At 40.1% G+C, this 21,304-nt stretch overlaps 1 protein-coding gene across 2 annotated transcripts; it reads right to left on the bottom strand.

Moving 5' to 3' along the window:
* Positions 1 to 152: 152 nt before the first annotated feature.
* On the bottom strand, positions 153 to 20,445 carry oclnb (occludin b). Of its 2 annotated transcripts, none has more exons than XM_014143411.2 (9): positions 20,240 to 20,445; positions 18,415 to 18,527; positions 17,388 to 18,084; positions 16,815 to 16,982; positions 11,679 to 11,794; positions 10,655 to 10,762; positions 3,961 to 4,132; positions 1,893 to 1,934; positions 153 to 1,770 (listed from the first exon to the last, which is right to left on the bottom strand). In XM_014143411.2, the coding sequence occupies exons 2-9, from the start codon at positions 18,474 to 18,476 to the stop codon at positions 1,672 to 1,674; spliced, it is 1,464 nt and encodes a 487-aa protein (XP_013998886.1). In that variant the 5' UTR covers positions 18,477 to 18,527; positions 20,240 to 20,445; the 3' UTR covers positions 153 to 1,671. The 2 variants fall into 2 exon arrangements, with proteins under 2 accessions (XP_013998886.1, XP_013998887.1); XM_014143412.2 differs by having other exon boundaries at positions 18,415 to 18,522; positions 20,240 to 20,388.
* Positions 20,446 to 21,304: the final 859 nt, after the last annotated feature.

The raw sequence follows: 21,304 nt of genomic DNA, 5'->3' as shown, positions 1-21,304 counted from the left end.
TTGCTTCCTAAGTGGACAGTTTGATTTCACAGAAGTGTGATTGACTTGGAGTTACATTGTGTTGTTTAAGTGTTCGCTTTATTTTTTTGAGCAGTATATATATATATATATTTTTTAAATCTCATTAAAATAAAACAATTTGAAGCTGCAAATAAAGTGTATTTATTTTTATTAAATAATATTTACACAATAAATCCTACATTGTACATAATCACTATGGTAGTAGCTTACTTGCCTGCATCTCTGTATGGACAATATTTAACCTCAGGTTAACCTGAAGATGAATATCTTCAATACATCACAATGCTCACATTTATTTTTTTAACTAAACAGACATAAATGTCTGAGAAAATTACAATTTACATGAATGGTAAAACATTTTCAGAAATTCACAATAAGATCTAGGTACGAAAAACGTTAAACATCTTTATTTTGCTTACTATACATCCGGTGCCCGGATGTCTGTAAAAGACAACTACAAAATGAATTTGTGAAAGCTGATAACTGTACAATTCCATAAGGTCACACCCGGGTATTTATTTTTTATAGATAAAATATTTTATTTGGATACAGGACCATCCCATGAGAACATTTGTTAAAACAACAAAAATGTACAAACATGTAAAAAAAAAACATTGGCCATGTCATGTATCTATACCCTAGTGGGCGCTCTAATAACCTTTAGCATCTTGCACCAACCATCATTACCAACTGTTAACCTAACGTAGCAGGTTTAAAATAAACGCCTGAAACTAGATCCCATAAATAATGTTGTTTATCAAAGTAAAAAAATAACTGTCTGGGGAGGTTCTCTTCTGTACTGTTAAATCAATCCAGTAAATGTGGAGGAGGAGTTAAGATGGCTGGTCACCTTGTTCATGTCCAAAAGCGGAAGTCGAGTCACAGGCTCTTTCCAAAACCGGAACATCCAATGGTTGGGGACTCGGCAGAGGTCACATATTAGAGGTAGAATCATAGCCGCTGGAAGTAGTTTGGGGGTGGGGTTGCTGCGACGACAGAGGGTGAAGGGGGGGGGGGGTCTATATGGAGTGTCTATATATCGGTCCGTTAATACAGGCCCAGTGCACTGCTTTTGTGAGAGAAAAAAATTTACTAAATGTATTTGAGTGTTTACTAGCATTTGTAACTTGAGTCTGATAATTATCTGTACAAAAACACGTCATCTTAAAATACTTGTGGAATATAAAAAAAACTTTATTGATATGTTATCCATTTTCTTGAAATACTTTGCAACTTATTTCTATGTGAAAACTGAAATGGTCTATTCATTCCTTTTCCATTTTAGTAGACACTCTTTGGGAATCGAACCCAGAACCCTAGCATAGCAAGCACAAGGCTCTACCAACAGTCACATCATCAGGATTTTTCAGGGGGTGCGGCAGCACTCTTAGCATCCCTACCTCCCGCGGCTATGGGTAGAATCCTGGGGCTGTGGGAGGGAACTCAACATCAATCTAACTTTAATAAAAAATAAACAACATTATTAGACATTCAGAGAATTCTCCCTCTTAAAAACAGTTCATATGACTTTACATTGAAAAAAAGCCTTCTCTGGCTCCTTCTCCCATTATGGTCTTCCTTCTTTTGAGGCCAGTTTCCTGGGCAGACAAGGGTGGAGTCTGCTCTGGACTGGGGTTTAGTGGTCAGGGTTCAGGGTCTGCGGTCATACTCGCTGACCTTCCTCTTGATGTGAGACAGCTTGGCCTTCAGATGCTTGCACCTCTTCTTCTTCAGCTGATAGTCTGAGGACTGTGAAGAGAAGTGGAGGTTAACTTTTAAAAAACGTTGAAACCTACTGTGGTTGGGTTTGGTTGAATCAAATTATCACAAAATGTTACTCAAAAAGGTAATAGTGGTGTAGTGGAACATACCTTCTTCATATTCTTCAGCCGGGTGTACTTATCCATAGCATCCTGTTTTTAAGGATAGAAAAAAAATAATTAGCGTCACACTTTCTTATTGTGGAAGTTGGCCCGATATGCTACAGTACTTTCGACATTTGTAATGCTGAGTCTACCTTTTAAATTACGATTCAGATTTTTAGAGGTTTCTTTGAAATTGTGTTAAGGATATCATGTCACCTTAATAGGCAGGTTTCCATTGAAGAAGTTTTTTCGTTGACAAAACCAATGTTGCAAAATCATTGCGACATGTGTAATGGAAACGGCAGATATAGGAGACATTTTTGAAAGATCAACAACATTTGTATCTGTTCGATGGGGTGGATTTTTTGTTGTTGTCAAACTTTGTGACAAATGAAGGAAACCACTGTTTTTTAAATGATGATTGCCAAATAATTGAAGGTATGCCGTGCACGTGATGTCATCACTTAACTATTAAGCTCCACTACACATTTAAATTCTAAATGCCTACTGCTTGCAAAATGTTTATTTAACTGTAAAAATGGTTTCTTTGCAGGCCAAAGATTGTCCTGACTTTCAAAAATTCCTGAATTGCTTCGCCTTGCTCTTTGGTTGGCTGGTAAGTTTCACCATCCGATTATTTCAGATATAGAGGAGTGCAAGTTTCACCATGGCGACCACGGAACGTGGCGATACGTTGGCACATGGGAATTATTAGAATATGGCAAATATTACAAAATGATTGCATTCTATCCATGCTTGCTTTCGCGGGGGTTACCTGAGACATGAAACAAATACGTGGGAAGGCATACAGGCTGTCGACAACTTATTAATACGCAATTTGCCCAACCAAAATTTGAAAGCAGCTAGGTCTCCATGTAAATATTCTAAAATGTGCATGAAAATAAATGTGCATTTGCCCACCAGAGATGTTTCCATCAAATTGACTTGTTACAAATAAGACTATGCGTGATGACGTACAGTAGTCCACATAAAAATACCTTGTGGTTAAATAGGTTTCCATCGCATTTAACTCACAGATACAGTGTGGGTATAGCCTACAGCAGAGCAGGGGTATTCAACCTGCTGGTTTTCTGTTGTAGCTGATAATTAATTGCACACACTTAGTGTCCCAGGTCTGAATCAGTCCCTGATTAGAGGGGAACCATGAAAAAAATGCTGTGGAACTGGTTTTGAGGTCTTGGGTTGAGTGAAGGGCCTACATCGGGTGTCAAACCCATTCCACGGAGCGCCGAGTGTCTGCGGGTTTCTGGTTTTTCCTTTCAATTAAGACCTAGACAAAGAGTTAATTAGTGACCTTAATTCATCAATCAATTACAATGGTGGAGCGGGGCCCCGCCGTAGAATGAGTTTGACACATATGGCCTACATGATGAGATTATTATCGACAGATTATTTGTATTTATCGATCTGCAGCCAAATATCAATAATCATATCATATATATCACCCTCAATATTTATTGAAAAGGAGCATCAAGCTCATCACCTTGTACTTCCACCAGCCTGTGGAGTTAATCATTGATTTCATCTGTAGCCTAATAAACTGCATGCTTTCCTGATGAGTTGTAGTGGGAGGACACACGTCATCGTATGACTCCAAGTTCACTTCAATATTATGGTTATATCAACATTTGCGCATAAAAGCATTTCCACCGACATTTCTCACCTAATTCATTTTACTGACAAAAAGTTCCCACCTTGTCTAGTGCATTTTCTTTTGTCGACATTTGAAAAGTTTACCGACAAATGTTCTGTTTCCATCAGGCCTGTCATGACATTTTTTTAATCTGACATGGACTCTTGGATGGAAACCTGGTTACTGTAGGAGTTACGTCATTATGTCCAGCTGTTTTTAATCGACACAAGCTGGTTACATGGAAATGCACCTCGTAGGAAATTGTCTAATCTATTTTCTAACTTTCTAAATGTCGTCCAAAAATAAATAAATCACTGGACAAGTTAATAGAAACATAGCTATTGACTCACACACACTTTAATAGAACAAAGAAATAGAACACTAAATATAACATTTATATAGTGTCTCTAAAGTCCTCACCAGGAACTGTGGGCTGCCCTCTGGTTGTCTGTCCAGTTCCTTGTCCAGGTCAGCCAGGCCCATGTTGAGGTCATCCAGCTCAGCCTGCAGCTCTTTGTACTCCAGATGGTCCCGGTCAAACTCCCTCTTGTAGTCCAGACGCTCCTGCTCATTCATGATGGCAGAGAACTTGCTGAGAGACAGGATGGATAGAGTTTTAGAACCATATGTATATATATATATATACAGTGCCTTGCGAAAGTATTCGGCCCCCTTGAACTTTTCGACCTTTTGCCACATTTCAGGCTTCAAACATAAAGATATAAAACTGTAATTTTTTATAGAAGAATCAACAAGAAGTGGGACACAATTATGAAGTGGAACGAAATTTATTGGATATTTCAAACTTTTTTAACAAATAAAAAACTGAAAAATTGGCAGTGCAAAATTATTCAGCCCCCTTAAGTTAATACTTTGTAGCGCCACCTTTTGCTGCGATTACAGCTGTAAGTCGCTTGGGGTATGTCTCTATCAGTTTTGCACATCGAGAGACTGACATTTTTGCCCATTCCTCCTTGCAAAACAGCTCGAGCTCAGTGAGGTTGGATGGAGAGTGTTTGTGAAAAGCAGTTTTCAGTTCTTTCCACAGATTCTCGATTGGATTCAGGTCTGGACTTTGACTTGGCCATTCTAACACCTGGATATGTTTATTTGTGAACCATTCCATTGTAGATTTTGCTTTATGTTTTGGATCATTGTCTTGTTGGAAGACAAATCTCCGTCCCAGTCTCAGGTCTTTTGCAGACTCCATCAGGTTTTCTTCCAGAATGGTCCTGTATTTGGCTCCATCCATCTTCCCATCAATTTTAACCATCTTCCCTGCCCCTGCTGAAGAAAAGCAGGCCCAAACAATGATGCTGCCACCACCATGTTTGACAGTGGGGATGGTGTGTTCAGGGTGATGAGCTGTGTTGCTTTTACGCCAAACATAACGTTTTGCATTGTTGCCAAAAAGTTCGATTTTGGTTTCATCTGACCAGAGCACCTTCTTCCACATGTTTGGTGTGTCTCCCAGGTGGCTAGTGGCAAACTTTAAACTACACTTTTTATGGATATCTTTAAGAAATGGCTTTCTTCTTGCCACTCTTCCATAAAGGCCAGATTTGTGCAGTATACGACTGATTGTTGTCCTATGGACAGAGTCTCCCAACTCAGCTGTAGATCTCTGCAGTTCATCCAGAGTGATCATGGGCCTCTTGGCTGCATCTCTGATCAGTCTTCTCCTTGTATGAGCTGAAAGTTTAGAGGGACGGCCAGGTCTTCGTAGATTTGCAATGGTCTGATACTCCTTCCATTTCAATATTATCGCTTGCACAGTGCTCCTTGGGATGTTTAAAGCTTGGGAAATCTTTTTGTATCCAAATCCGGCTTTAAACTTCTCCACAACAGTATCTCGGACCTGCCTGGTGTGTTCCTTGTTCTTCATGATGCTCTCTGCGCTTTAAACGGACCTCTGAGAGGATCACAGAGCTGGTGCATTTATACGGAGACTTGATTACACACAGGTGGATTCTATTTATCATCATTAGTCATTTAGGTCAACATTGGATCATTCAGAGATCCTCACTGAACTTCTGGAGAGAGTTTGCTGCACTGAAAGTAAAGGGGCTGAATAATTTTGCACGCCCAATTTTTCAGTTTTTTATTTGTTAAAAAAGTTTGAAATATCCAATAAATTTCGTTCCACTTCATGATTGTGTCCCACTTGTTGTTGATTCTTCACAAAAAAGTACAGTTTTATATCTTTCTGTTTGAAGCCTGAAATGTGGCAAAAGGTCGAAAAGTTCAAGGGGGCCGAATACTTTCGCAAGGCACTGTATATATATATATACACACACACTGCTCAAAAAAATAAAGGGAACACTAAAATAACACATCCTAGATCTGAATGAATGAAATAATCTTATTAAAAACTTTTTTTCTTTACATAGTTGAATGTGCTGACAACAAAATCACACAAAAATAATCAATGGAAATCCAATTTATCAACCCATGGAGGTCTGGATTTGGAGTCACACAAAATTAAAGTGGAAAACCACACTACAGGCTGATCCAACTTTGACGTAATGTCCTTAAAACAAGTAAAAATGAGTCTCAGTAGTGTGTGTGGCCTCCACGTGCCTGTATGACCTCCCTACAACGCCTGGGCATGCTCCTGATGAGGTGGCGGATGGTCTCCTGAGGGATCTCCTCCCAGACCTGGACTAAAGCATCCGCCAACTCCTGGACAGTCTGTGGTGGATGGAGCGAGACATGATGTCCCAGATGTGCTCAATTGGATTCAGGTCTGGGGAACAGGCGGGCCAGTCCATAGCATCAATGCCTTCCTCTTGCAGGAACTGCTGACACACCCCAGCCACATGAGGTCTAGCATTGTCTTGCATTAGGAGGAACCCAGGGTCAACCGCACCAGCATATGGTCTCACAAAGGGTCTGAGGATCTCATCTCGGTACCTAATGTCAGTCAGGCTACCTCTGGCGAGCACATGGGGGGCTGTGCGGCCCCCCAAAGAAATGCCACCCCACACCATGACTGACCCACCGCCAAACCGGTCATGCTGGAGGATGTTGCAGGCAGCAGAACGTTCTCCACGGCGTCTCCAGACTCTGTCACATGTACTCAGTGTGAACCTGCTTCATCTGTGAAGAGCACAGTGCGCCAGTGGCGAATTTGCCAATCTTGGTGTTCTCTGGCAAATGTCAAACGTCCTGCACGGTGTGGGCTGTAAGCACAACCCCCACCTGTGGACGTCGGGCCCTCATACCACCCTCATGGAGTCTGTTTCTGACCGTTTGAGCAGACACATGCACATTTGTGGCCTGCTGGAGGTCATTTTGCAGGGCTCTGGCAGTGCTCCTCCTGCTCCTCCTTGCACAAAGGCGGAGGTAGCGGTCCTGCTGCTGGGTTGTTGCCCTCCTACGGCCTCCTCCACGTCTCCTGATGTACTGGCCTGTCTCCTGGTAGCGCCTCCATGCTCTGGACACTACGCTGACAGACACAGCAAACCTTCTTGCCACAGCTCGCATTGATGTGCCATCCTGGATGAGCTGCACTACCTGAGCCACTTGTGTGGGTTGTAGACTCCGTCTCATGCTACCACTAGAGTGAAAGCACCGCCAGCATTCAAAAGTGACCAAAACATCAGCCAGGAAGCATAAGAACTGAGAAGTGGTCTGTGGTCACCACCTGCCGAACCACTCCTTTATTGGGGGTGTCTTGCTAATTGCCTATAATTTCCACCTGTTGTCTATTCCATTTGCACAACAGCATGTGACATTTATTGTCAATCAGTGTTGCTTCCTAAGTGGACAGTTTGATTTCACAGAAGTGTGATTGACTTGAAGTTACATTGTGTTGTTTATGTGTTCCCTTTATTTTTTTGAGCAGTATATATATATATATATATATATATATATATATATATATATATATATATATATATATATATATATATATATATATATATATATATATATATATAATATATATATATACCCCTTCCCCTAGTTATCTTTGATGGATGGAAACTCAAGTTGATGTCTTTGACTTTCTACCCACAAATACCTCTATAATCCCCTTCCAAAACTTCTATACACCAGACCTGGGACAAGTCTAGTTTTAACTACAGACCTGGGACAAGTCTAGTATTACCTACAGACCTAGGACAACCATTTTTAACTCTGCTTTGTGGAAAGTAACTTTTTCCAGGGGAACAAATTGTAACTTGAGGTTACTACAACTATTTGAATACAGATCCACAAAAATTATGACTTTTTAATTCTACTTCAATACAGAGCTCAGAAATGAACTATTTTTGTAAACTATTTGAATACAGATCAAAGAAAGCAACTTCTTAAAAAGTATATTTTAATACAGATCTTGGGAAGTGTCTACTTTTCTGAAACTATTTGATTGGCTGCCTTCAACTAATAGTAATTACCCTGAATAGTACATACTATTTCAATAAATCCATCCTATTAGAAGTTTTGTTCCAAAATGCTATATACACACACCAATTTCATTTTTTTCATCAGAAATGATTGCTTATGTTTGTGTTAAATATTGCTGTTCTGATTTTTAATTGATAGATTTTTAGATGTGTATTAAAATTGGTTGTTGCAAAAACGCTATATATCCGTTGTTTAGCTGAAATGGAATGTTTGTATCCTGTGGATTTGACTGATCTGTGGTTGTCTCACTGAGCTACATTATTTTAAGATGAATGCACTAACTCTAAGTCGCGCTGGATAAGAGAATAAAATGTCAAATGTAAATATTTAACATACAGATCTCATTACTATATTGATAATTTTTTTTACAATATTGATGTCACAAATGAATCATTCATACAGTTCTTTATTTTATTTTTTTAATAGTTAGTTACATTTGAGTGTAAAACATAGCAGTACTACGTGTTTCTGAGAGTGAGGTGGATATATAAGGTTTTGCAACAACATGATTGTCTCTCTGAAATGAAACCATCAAGTGATATATTTCAAACAAATACATGTCTGTCATTGAACAACCCCATTCCATGATTAGAAATGGCACAAACACACACCAATCTCTAAGTTATTTAAACAATAAAAGCGAATTTACCAGAAATTCTGAAAATTGATATACAATATAGCGTTTTGGAATTAAAGTTAATTTGAGCTGAACATTCTGTAAAATAGCCATTCTCCTGACAGTCCATAATCAAGTCAAACCAATTAAACAATTATATTCTGTACAGAGAAGTATAAATAAGTTGTGATGCTCAACTACTGTATGACTCTTTCAACATGCCACTGAAAAAGGTTGAAAGCTGCAATACATTTTGTTGATAGCTGAAAATACTGCAGAGTAATTCAAAGCCATTTGCAAACAGTTGGATGCTTAGCAAAAACAACTTCGAACATCTTTGTCCATCAGAGGGCACGTGTTCTTGTTTCAAACACTCCGTATACCATATTTAAAGGGATAGTTTACTCAATTTTTTTAAAAAAATAACATGATTTTCCAACTACCTTGGCTGTAGTTGATTCGAGAAGGCAGTTTTTGGATATTTATTTTCCTTTCGACACTTAATAGCTATATTTTGTTACTGTTAGCATTCTCAATAACACTTAACATTAAACTGCCCTTGTGCCTGTGTATTTATTAGCATGTTGTTACATGATACTTTGGTAATTGCATATCAATGAGCTGAGAGTTTGAGCTAACGTTCCTTATTCCACATGTAAGAACTCCATCGTTATGCAATTAAAAAGCAATTTACAAAGTCCTACGAAACAACCAAAGCTATTGTAATGATCAAAGTTACTACACGTGTGTAAGAACTTGATTTGAAGTGTTACTGTATTATCTTATGTCTCGCTCATTGTGAACATACATTTGTTGGTCATTTTGAAACTGTAAAAGTGGTCTACTGTGATTCCATGTCCCTCATTAAAATTCATATCTGAGAGCCCTCCGAACCATCGGCTATAATAGTCATACATTTACACTAATTCAACAAACTGTTGTAGTTTTTGGTTCATCAAATAAATATTAACTTGTATATATTAAAATACGATCATTTTTTTTATTTAACTAGGCAAGTCAGTTAAGAACACATTCTTATTTACAATGACGGCATACCCCGGCCAAACTCAGGCAACGCTGGGCCAATTGTGCGCCGCCCTACGGGACTCCCAATCACAGCTGGATGTGATGCAGCCTGGATTCAAACCAGGGACTGCAGTGACGCCTCTAGCACTGAGATGCAGTGTCTTAGACCGCTGCGCCACTCAGGAGCCCCATTGACTCAGGGGACTGAATACTTATGTAAATTAGCTATGTATTTAATTTAATAGATTTGCTAACATTTCTAAAAACATGTTTCCACTTCGTCATTATGGTGTATTTTATGTAGATGAGGAGAGAAAAAACATATTTAATCCATTTTGAATTCAGGCTGTAACACGACAAAAAGTAAAAGGGTATGAATAATTTCTGAAGGCACCGTATATTATATAGAACTTTATCAAGCATAACTTTAATCTCCCGTACTGAGCCAGGAAATGTGGTTACTTTGCAATAAAGTGAACATTCTTTTCTTTTCCATTCGCTTTGGCAGACAACGGTGCCTCGGAGAGAGAGAGTGGCTTTTTTACTGTTCTTTTAACCCCACTTATAGATGCCCGACTTCCTGTTTCTGTCCTCTGACAGTCTTTCTCAACCCTCTTGGTCGTGTTAGCCTCTCGTCTGAGACCTGTATTTAAATATCAACGAAACTAGTTGCCTTTTCGTTCAAACTCCATATAAATATTTGACTATGAGTATTTAAAAAGTTAGTACATTCTAATAAAGTACAAAAATACAATTATTTCCTGCCCATGTCTACTATACACCTATTTGGGGAATATATTATTACTCCTATCCCACATCTATAATAATGCTACAACCTACTTGAACTGATGCAGTTTATTAGGATCTCGTTCAGACCCTGATTCTACTGTCATTCTAGCCTGATCCCAGATCTGTTTGTTAAGTACAGACCCTGATACTACTGTCATTCTAGCCAGATCCCAGATCTTTTAAGTATGGCAAACTGTTTAGGATTTGGCTATACTTTACAAAACAGATCTGAAAGCAGGCAACTTTCATTCCACCAGTCGTCCCTCCACTCACGTGTTAAAGTCGATCTCGTCCAGATCCTCTCCTCCCGATTCTGCACCAGTGTCGTAGTCCCTCAGCTTGCTCTTCAGTCCGCCCAACGAGCTTGTTATGTCTGAGCTCCTGAAAAAAAATGTACTTATTAAATAATACACCTTTTTGCATATAACCTAAATATCATCACAATTATTCTAATAAACTCCAGTTAAATGGAATCAGTAAAACTGTGTATTAGAGGATTGTAAACTAGCAGCACTAGAATCTGTCTTCTCATAACAGAAGTGTTTGTTTTTCTCTGAAACAAGCTCGTCCTGATCGAGTGAGGTCAGGATGACGGCGTCACACAAAACCTCAAATCATTCAGCAACAAGATTGAGCCGAAGAACACATTCCCAACATTCTACCAACTTCTGGTAAGTGCATAAAAAGCCCCAGCATTCAACCAGGAAATATACTTTCTGATTTCTTAGTTCTAACGTGACAAATGGAACAACTAATTCATGACTATGTCATGAGTTCATTTGGCGTGGTAAATACACCGAGTATATTGGTGTGACAGACCACCATTGATGGTGGAAAAAGGTGATTTGACGTGCTTCTCCATTTATCTAAGCATATTATAACAAATAGCTTAATGGCCTTCCCTTGCCAAAATAATGTCTTGAGTAACACTTCTTTGTGTTCAGGAAATACTTTCTCTTTGCCAGGTGAAAACATGCGGGTGAAACAACCCAAAACAAACATAGCCCTTTAACTTTCGCCAAAGGAAACAAAATGGTTCTTGTCCTGAGTGAGAATGATGAAGATGCCTGTGGACAGGCAAGGTCAGCTTTGGGTCTTTCCCAACTAAAGTTTATGGTTAGGATTAGCTGACCACAGATTCTTTAAAAAAGTTCAATTAATTAAAATGTGCAACAGAGCATTGTTCCAGCTCATACCCATGGGGTCACCCCTCACCAACTTCAGGTTCTCATTGAAATACATTTCTCTGGCTCAGTTTTTTGACACTGCGAAAATCTCAGTGTGTAGGTGACCTTACCCAGGCAGATACAGAGGTCTGTGGTCTGGCAGCTGGTCCAGGAAGTTCCTGGAGCCCCCCACCTTGTCGTTGTATTCATTCACCAGAGTGTCCGGCTGACCAGACACGTTATTCACCTACAGGAAGAGACAGGGATCAATAAAGTTTATTCAATTGAATTCAATACAGGAGGAGGTCAAGAGTCAGGCATCATACTGAGACAGAGGGTAACAAACAGCCACTAATGTAAAACCTTCACACAGCATGTGTTTAAATAATACACCACAGGTTGGTAAGAAGACATCAAATCCTACAGTTTGGTGGACTGCATCCAGGAACAGAGGTATAAACACAATTACCAGAAAACATTACGCAAATCATCAATGTAAACATTATGTTTATGAAATTCCTGAATAAACATCTTCTACTCATAATTTCAGGCAATGCCTTTAAAGCACGTCATGTTAATGATGAACCGACTTGTCGACTGAAGAAACCTTTGCGAGCAGACTTCTGATCCAACCAAACCAGTCTTTAGTTCAACGTCGATGGCCTGACAACTACAGTACCAGATTGTCTTCATTAAACAGATATGGCATGGTGTTGAACAGTGTCTCATGTGAACTTTATGCCTAGGCTACCGGGTATGGCTGTAGCCCATGTATGTGCAGTTTGCCTAGTTTTATAGCTGCACCAAGTTGATTAAGTTGATATGGCAATAACACATTGAATCTGAATCTTTTGTGAATCCAACAACGCATTGAATCTAAATCTTTGTGAATCCAATAACACATTGAATCTGAATCTTTGTGAATCCAACAACGCATTGAATCTGAATCTTTGTGAATCCAACAACGCATTGAATCTTAATCTTTGTGAATCCAACAACACATTGAATCTAAATCTTTGTGAATCCAATAACACATTGAATCTGAATCTTTGTGAATCCAACAACACATTGAATCTGAATCTTTGTGAATCCAATAACACATTGAATCTGAATCTTTGTGAATCCAATAACACATTGAATCTGAATCTTTGTGAATCCAATAACACATTGAATCTGAATCTGTGTGAATCCAACAACACATTGAATCTGAATCTTTGTGAATCCAACAACACATTGAATCTGAATCTTTGTGAATCCAATAACACATTGAATCTGAATCTTTGTGAATCGAGTAACTTTAGGGTTGCTGACTGAAGTGGTTTTGTTTATATGGTTGCCTGGAGGTTGCCTTAATGTTCCCCCCTCTCACATATTACTCAGAGGTGTGGTTGTCGCTGCAAGGTAAATAGTGTGGTTGACTGAGCACTCTCATCCGGGACCGACCAGTTCCTCCACTTCCCCCTCCGTCCTTCACAGCCTAAATAACACAGATGATATGATCACAACGCGAGACAGGGAGGAACACTAGGACAACAACTCATAGCCAATCACAACTGCTCCTTGTACTACATGATCAGAATGCTATTTTAAGAACCAATTCTTCACCATGACATTGCTACAAATGAGATTAATGCCATGGGAGGCTACTCCCAGAAACTGGACATGAAACTCTCCCCACCTCCCTCTACACCTGACACAACACACACCTATACACTTCATCTGTCCTAAAGTAACTGTGGTGAAAGCTATGCTTCTGCTGTGACTGTCTGGTTAGATTAACACACACGGACGAACGGGGGGATGGGGACCTGAGCCCAGATCAGCACTCGACTACTTCTCCCAAAACGCTTTGAACACTGGCCCTGTAGCACAGATAGTGTACCATTATTGTTGTCGCTGTGAGGTAAAATGGTGTGGCAGTCTGAGCGCTCCCACTCAGGACTGACCGGTTTCTCCACTTCTCACTCCATCCTCCACAGCCCAAACACCACAGATACTATCATAACCAGAGACGGGACGAAACCACAGGACAACAGCTTATAGCCAATCACAGTCGAAACATTAAATATGCGCAACGCATGTCTGTCAAGTTTCCAGTTTTAATAAAAACAATGCTTTGTCCATTTTGAAACATGAAAGCACCTTTCCTTTAGAATGTTATTTTAGAGGGCGACTGCACTTCCTGATTAGGCCTTGTTTTTAGATTTGATTCATTAAGAAATGCTAGCTGCCATGATTGAATTCAAACTTGAGTTGGGTTCGGGGTGTAGCTTGATGTGGGTGTCTCTTATGTGTGTTCGCAGTTGGGAAGAGTTAGCCAAATCATTTAGCCAATTAGATTCAGCTGGCTGGTTTGCGACCGTGGCCAAGTTGTTTTGACTTTGTATAGCTCATCTCTGGGGATAGTTCGGGACCGTCAATAAAGAACAAATGTAAACGGGACAATATTTTCTTGTTGCACATCTTTTAGTTGTCTCATTAAAGTTGGTTTGACGTTAAGTCATTGAAATGTTTTGCTATTAACCTTTTAAAAATATTATCCCATGTTCATTGTGTAAATTTACTGATGGTCCCCAACTAGCCCCATACGGATATCGAATGCCAAACCAAATTGACCATGGGGCATTTACGATCGCTCCGAATTGATGATTACTTGGGTGCTGCCAGCTGTGGGCATGTGGGAATGATTGAAATAAACCCAACCCACTGACAACTGTTGCGGTACCCTTCATTCTGTGACATACCATTGTTTCCCCATCATCACGCAAATCCCTGACTTACTTCACGACCAAAATGATCCTATTTACACTAGAATCAATGTTTCATATGAAACTGTATGTGTCACATGCTTCATTGACAACAGGTGTAGACCTACAGTGAAATGCTTACTTATGGGTCATTTTCCAACAATGCAGAGTTAAAGATAAGATTTTTTTAAATTATGTTGTGACAAGGAATAAATAGAAACGGTGAATAATTAATAAAAATAACATGGCTATATATATAGGGAGTGGAAAATAACTGACTCATATTGATGCAACATAGTTCATTTTCAAAACGAGAAGTTGCTTTTTAGGGGCAGTCACTCTTTAACAACCAAATCTTTACCATGACATAGCAAGACATCACTAAAAATGAGACTAGTGCCTTGGGAAGCCACTCCCAGAAACTGGACATGAAACTCCCCTCACCTCCCTCTGCACCTATCCACTAAATCTATCCTTAAGCACCTGTGGTGAAAGATATGCTTCTGCTGTGACTGTCTGCTTAGATAAACACACACGGACGGACGGGGGGGATGGGGACCTGAGCCCAGATCAGCACTCGACTACTTCTCCCAAAACGCTTTGAACACTGGCCCTGTAGCACAGATACAGTGCCATCAGAAAGTATTCATACACCTGGACTTTTTCCACATTCTGTTGTGTTACAAAGGTGGGATTAAAATGGATTGAATATTAATTTTGTTGTCAACGACCTATACAAAATACTCTAATGTCAAAGTGGAAGAAAAATAACATTTGTAAAATATTGATGAAAAATAAAACAATATTATCGCTTGATTACATAAGTATTCAACCCCCTGAGTCAATACATGTTAGAATCACCTTTGGCAGCGATTACAGCTCAGTGTCTTTTTGGAAAAGTCTAAGAGATTTGCACACCTGGATTGTACAATATTTGCATATTATTCTTTTGAAAATTCTAGAAGCTCTTTCAAGTTGGTTATTGATCATTGCTAGACAGCCACTTTCAAGTCGTGCCATAGATTTTCAAGCAGATTTAAGTCAAAGCTGTAACTAGGCCACTCAGGAACATTCAAAGTCGTCTTGGTAACCAACTCCAGTGTATATTTGGCCTTGTGTTTTAGGTTATTGTCCTGCTAAAAGGTGAACTTGTCTCCCAGTGTCTGTTGGAAAGCAGACAACCAGATTTTCCTCTAGGATTATGCCTGTGCTTAGCTCTATTCCGTTTATTTTATCATAAAAAACGCCATAGTCCTTGCCGATGACTAGCATACCCATAACATGATGCAGCCACCACCAAATATGAATAGTGGTACTCAGTGATGTGTTGGATTTGCCCCAAACATAATGCTTTGCATTCAGTACATTGTGATAATTTCTTTGCCACATTTTTTGCAGTTATACTTTAGTGCCTCATGAAAACAGGATGCATGTTTTGGAGTATTTGTATTCTGTACAGGCTTCCTCCTTTTCACTCCGCCATTTAGGTTAGTTTTGTGGAATAACTACAATGTTGTTGATCCATCCTCAGTTCTCCCATCAAAGCCATTAAACTAACTGTTTTATAGTCACCATTGGCCTCATTGTGAAATCCCTGAGTGGTTTCCTTGCTGTCCGGCAACTGAGTTAGGAAGGACGCCTGTATCTTTGTTCTGACTGGCTGTATTGATACACCATCCAAAGTGTAATAACTTCACCATGCTCAAAGGGTTATTTAATGTCAGCTTTTTTTCCTTTCTTTTTTTACCCATCTACCAATAGGTGCCCTTCTTTGTGAGGCATTGGAAAACCTCCCTGGTCTTTGTGGTTGAATCTGTGTTTGAAATTCACTGCTCGACTGAGGGACCTTTCAGGTAATTGTATGTGTGGGGGTACAGAAATGAGGCAGTCATTCATAAATAATGTTAAACACGATTATTGAAAACAGAGTGTGTCCATGCAACTTATTATGGGACTGGTTAAGCACATTTGTACTCAAGAACGTATTTAGGCTTGCCATAACAAAGGGGTTAAATACTTAATAACTCAATACATTTTTGCTTTTTAATTTAATTAATTTGCTAAACCATGATTCCACTTTTGACATTATGGGGTATTGTGTGTAGGCCAGTGACACAAAATCACAATTGAACCCATTGTAAATTCAGGCTGTAACACAACAAAATGTGGAAAAAGTAAAGGGGTGTGAATACTCTCTGAAGGCACTGTAGTGTTCCATTACTCTATACTGTCACTGTGAGAGTTAATTCCGTTGAACGTTTGTCATGTTGTCACACACACAATTAGCCGTGGATGTACACTAGTAGAATGCAGTTTCCCTGGTAACCATGGAGGTAGTTAAATGTTTTATGTACATCAAATCATCACAGATTACATGGACCTGTCCTTGTTTTAACAGCGCACACACACACACACACACACACACACACACACACACACACACACACACACACACACACACACACACACACACACACCTCTGTAAACATCCCCTATCTGGAAACACACACACACACTCACCCACTCTCCGATGGTGTGTGTGCGCAGGCTGTTGCTGATAACCTTGGTCTCCTCCCAGAGGATTCTGTCTGGGCCCCAGCGTCTGATCTTCTGACGCGTCTTCACAGCAAACACCAGCAGGATGATCAGACCCACAAATACCAAGACTCCCAGGATGATGGCTATGACCTAAAGAGAGAAGGGGCGAGAGACATTGTAAACAAGATGGCTATGACCCGGGACAGAGAGGAGGGTCAGTGGGTTAGCATGTTCCACACAGGAAGAGGGATAATGCACCAGGGTGAAGGAGGAGGAAATCTGCTATTTTAACTCATTGTAATATGTACCAAGAAATATACAAATTGTATTGAATTGTGCACTGAGGGCGAAAAATGTACGTGACTGTAGACTAGTGATAAAATGGAATCCAGCTTGAGACTGGTGAGGAAAGGGCAAGAACGTGGTGTAATCAAGCTGCTTACTTTGAGACGTGTTATCCCATAGGCTAGCAGAGATGCAGCACTTAATGACCCCTTGCTGAGATTCCACCACGCAGTAATGGCAGAGGTACTGGTTGATGAAGATGCTACCTACCTCCTGAGGTTCCACCACGCAGTAATGGTAGAGGTACTGGTTGATGAAGATGCCCTGGGCTTGGTTCTGATTCTGGTACTGGGAACACAGCTGTATTATCTGGTTGTAGTAGACAGACCCTGAGGACTGGGCTGTGGGGTTCACTGCCACCAGGTAGACTATAGTAGCGATGATCATTAGTATCGCCAAGATGGCAGACACGATGATGGCCCCCAGGTAGAACTTTGGCGAGCGAGACGCGTTCTGCCGCGACACCACTAGTATGAAGATGATGAGCACGGCGATGAAGGTGATGGCTGCTATGGCAATGATGAAGCCCTTCCCCGCCAGGGGGTCAGTCTCTGTCCCACTTCCGTAGCTACCTCCGCCATAGGACGAGCCTCCACCGATACCGCTGCCATAGGAGGAGCCACCGCCGTAACTACTGCCATAGCTCCCACCATATCCTCCACCTCCGATGCCCAGCCCAGCGCCGATGCCGCCGCCCATTCCCATCGTGCTCATGTCGTAGTCCCAGGCGAGCGTAGACGCCACGCAGGCGAAGATCGCTACGCACATGATGATGATGATGATGGAGATGATCTTCATCACCCCTGGAGGAGAGGTCCAACGGTAGAAGTGGAGGAGCTCCTCGTCTGGGTAGAAAGAGTAGGCTGGGTTGGAGACATGCTCGCTATGCTTGTGCCTGTGTTCATGGCTGGAAAAAAAGGGAGGGGGGGGGGAGTTGGAAGGAGAGGACAGAGAAGAAGAGGAGGAGGGGAGGAGATGTTAGAGGGGTGGACATAGAATGTATTACTCCTATTAACTTGCAAAGTTGGGTAGGTTGTAGGTGATGATAAGCTGGGGTGGAAGAGTAGGGTGGTATGAATGATCTGATGGAGGAGAACGACAGGTGGGTTGAGTATATTAATGTAGAGGGAAGGGTATGATGAGGTGAGGTGGGAGAAGAGTGAGATGGGATGAGGACATAGGATGAGTGTAGATAGATGGGTGAGGAGTTGTGTGGGATGAGAGAGGGAGGACTTACCGTCTGCTTCCGGGATGGTAGGAAGGAGAGGTGCGTTTGTTGTGAGAGGGCATACTGGGCATCCTCTGGTCCTCCTAAGTCTCAACTCTTCACTTTATCCAGTCGCTGCTGCACTAATTAAAAAACAAAATAAAAATCACGTTAGCAACCACAACAAAAACAGTACACTGTAAAAAAGAATCCTGTTGTTTTTCCGGTTATTGGAAGCCAGTTACCTGTAAATTAGGTACAGTATGTTACCGTTAATTTCCAAAGAAAATGTGGTTTAACAGTACATTACTTTTTTTGAAGTTTATTTTTTTTTATATCGAGATCAGAACACCCCAAATATTATCTTTAACCTTTTCCTAAAGAAGAATCTGCTAAACCCTGGGATGTAGTACAAACACTTGAACATGACTTGAAGGGAGGTGGCCTTTCCAAATGTGTCCTGCTGCTACTACTGACTACACAAACTGCACATCTCCTAAATGGCACTCTAATCTCTATAGTGCGCACCACTATAGATCCCGGTTCTAGGAATCTGGCCAAAAGTAGTGCACTATGTAGGGAACAGGGCGCCATTTGGAACAAATTTACTGACTAAGCAAACATTTAACCGCATAGTAGGCCCTTCTGCAGCCTAATAGAGGTGAAGAGCACAGCAGCAATAGCATGTTCTCCACATGTTGTCTTTCTTTCCAGAAACTAATCCAATAGACTAAAGGAGCCTAACGTTACTCCGTATAGTCCAAGGACATTACGTGTCCTGTTTTAGAGGCAAATTGGCTCTGGCAGCCCAATAATACTCGATCTAAACGTGAATCGATTCTCAATTGCGGTACAGTTATAGAAACATAAATCCCTATACTTTCATAGCAAATCAAAATAAATGCGAAATAGACACTTAATGTACATTGTTCTAATTGGTTTTAACGCAGTTGCAAGCGAAAGTGATTTTCAGTGACAACACGTTTGTGGCATCCGTCTTCCGTTTACACACAGGTGTTCAGAGACGCAGATATGTAATTAGCACAGGTAGTCCACTCTGTCTTTCATCCGTTTTCCGTAAACAAGCGCTGTAACATGGAAATATGGCGGTGTGGAAACAGAAACACTAACCCAAGCAAGATGTGTATCAATTTAACCTTTTGTCTTTCGAAAATAATGTATTGCTGCTATGAAAGGTTCTTATGGTTCCAAAACCGTACTGCAAGTGCCGCGTGTTAATGTTTAGATTGAGCGTCCGGGGCCCTTTACAGAAAATGCTTTTGTCCAATGATTTGTGTGTAATGTAATAACAGAGTCATGATCAAGGGATAATCCTGACCTACAGAATTGTTTGGTATTATAACAGGCTGGAGTTGGGTGCCGTTATACAATAGTTGTATACTATAGGCTATACTTAGAATGAATTTCCCTGATATTTTTGAATGTTTGGGGGGGGGGATGAAAATAACCTGTTAAGTGATGAAAATAACCAGATGAATGAGGGGGCAAAAGTGCCTTTTTTGTGTGTGTTTTTTTTACACCTCAGTTTGTAAATCGTAGGAAAGAATTATCTGCGTGTATAGCAAACGCCCCAAATATCAACACAGTCGAGGGACGTTTTAAAATGTAATTCTACAGAATAAAATATGTACATGATACAGGTCAACTTCAATCATGTCCGCAAAGGTCTCCAGCTTTGTGATAAAATAAACATTTATCCAAAATTCACAGACCAGCATTAAAAAAAAATACACCACATGATTGAAAATCCAAGAAAAAAAATGTAATTTGGTAGACTTACATGGTAAATTACATATGAATATATCACCAAAAGTTACAACAACAAAAAACTCACCTGTTCCGACGAGAATCGGCGTCTCTTTTGATTACGGGTGCAGGCTGAAACTCGTATGCTACTGTCGAACACGCCTATGCACGTCGCTGAACAAAACTGCGTGCAGGTCGCTCTCTCTCATTGGAGATAACAGTAGTGAATTGTCTCCTCCTTGTCACTCCCCTATGCAGAACAGGTTACTAGTGTGAAGGAAAACTACCCTGTCTGTGCCTCCAATCTTTGTTTGAAATGTATGACATTCCTTGTCGAAATGTATGACATTCCTTCCTTTAGGCCTAATTGTCACCAACATCGAATATGCAAAAACATTTAGTAGATCAAGAACAAATTGTCGATGGGAGAGTTTAGGTACATTTGGACAGACAAAATTATTGTTGTTTGTCACCCATGTGTTTATTAATCAATAATGGATAAAACGGGATCCAAATAATATTGAAACATTAGGTCAAAAATGTTCGCTGACAGAGTAGGTGATACAGAAGTAGATAGGCTTTGTTTCCTTGACATCTGTTAACTTCCTGGTCTTTAATATGTGACAAGGAAACATTAACAGACATGACTTCAAATAATTTTTCCAACTTTTTAAGTTTCCCAAGTTTGAGGGATTTATAAAATTGTAACAGTTCAATGAAAAAAAAAATAGGAATTTTTCCACCTCATTTACATTTGTGAACATAATATTTGTCCAAGAGAATAATAATGTTAATAAAATAGTTATGATCGGAATTACAAGGATAAGCATAATGCAATTTAACATCATCAAAGGTAAACGTAGGTAATTCTGGAGATTTTATAGACAACCATTCATGGATTTCAATCCATAGTTTACTAGAATGGTGACATGAACAAAAAATGCTCTACAGATTCTGAATCAGAGGAACAAAAAACACAAGGCATTTTGTCAAAATTGAATTTTTTGTGTAAGAAATCATTAACAGGGTAGATGGAAGGAAATATTTGAAAAGGAGTTTCTTTAACTTTTGGGATAACTGGACAAGGAAGATAAAAGGTTGTCACTTTTGACCACAGCATGGGTTAGTCACTTCCATAGCAATATAGTGAATT

This window comes from Salmo salar, chromosome ssa15, assembly GCF_905237065.1.
Source record: "Salmo salar chromosome ssa15, Ssal_v3.1, whole genome shotgun sequence".
Taxonomy (NCBI): domain Eukaryota; kingdom Metazoa; phylum Chordata; class Actinopteri; order Salmoniformes; family Salmonidae; genus Salmo; species Salmo salar.
The sequence above is the reverse complement of the archived record's forward strand: the minus strand, read 5'-3'. Positions and strand labels throughout refer to the sequence as shown.

Excerpts from the sequence above, each read along its gene's own strand:
- oclnb (XM_014143411.2), bottom strand. The coding sequence starts at position 18,476 with ATGCCCAGTATGCCCTCTCACAACAAACGCACCTCTCCTTCCTACCAT. Across the intron at positions 16,983-17,387 it reads GCGTGGTGGAACCTCAGGAG|GTCATAGCCATCATCCTGGG; the intron begins GTAGGTAGCATC and ends TTCTCTCTTTAG. Across the intron at positions 10,763-11,678 it reads AGACCTCTGTATCTGCCTGG|GAGCTCAGACATAACAAGCT; the intron begins GTAAGGTCACCT and ends ATTTTTTTTCAG.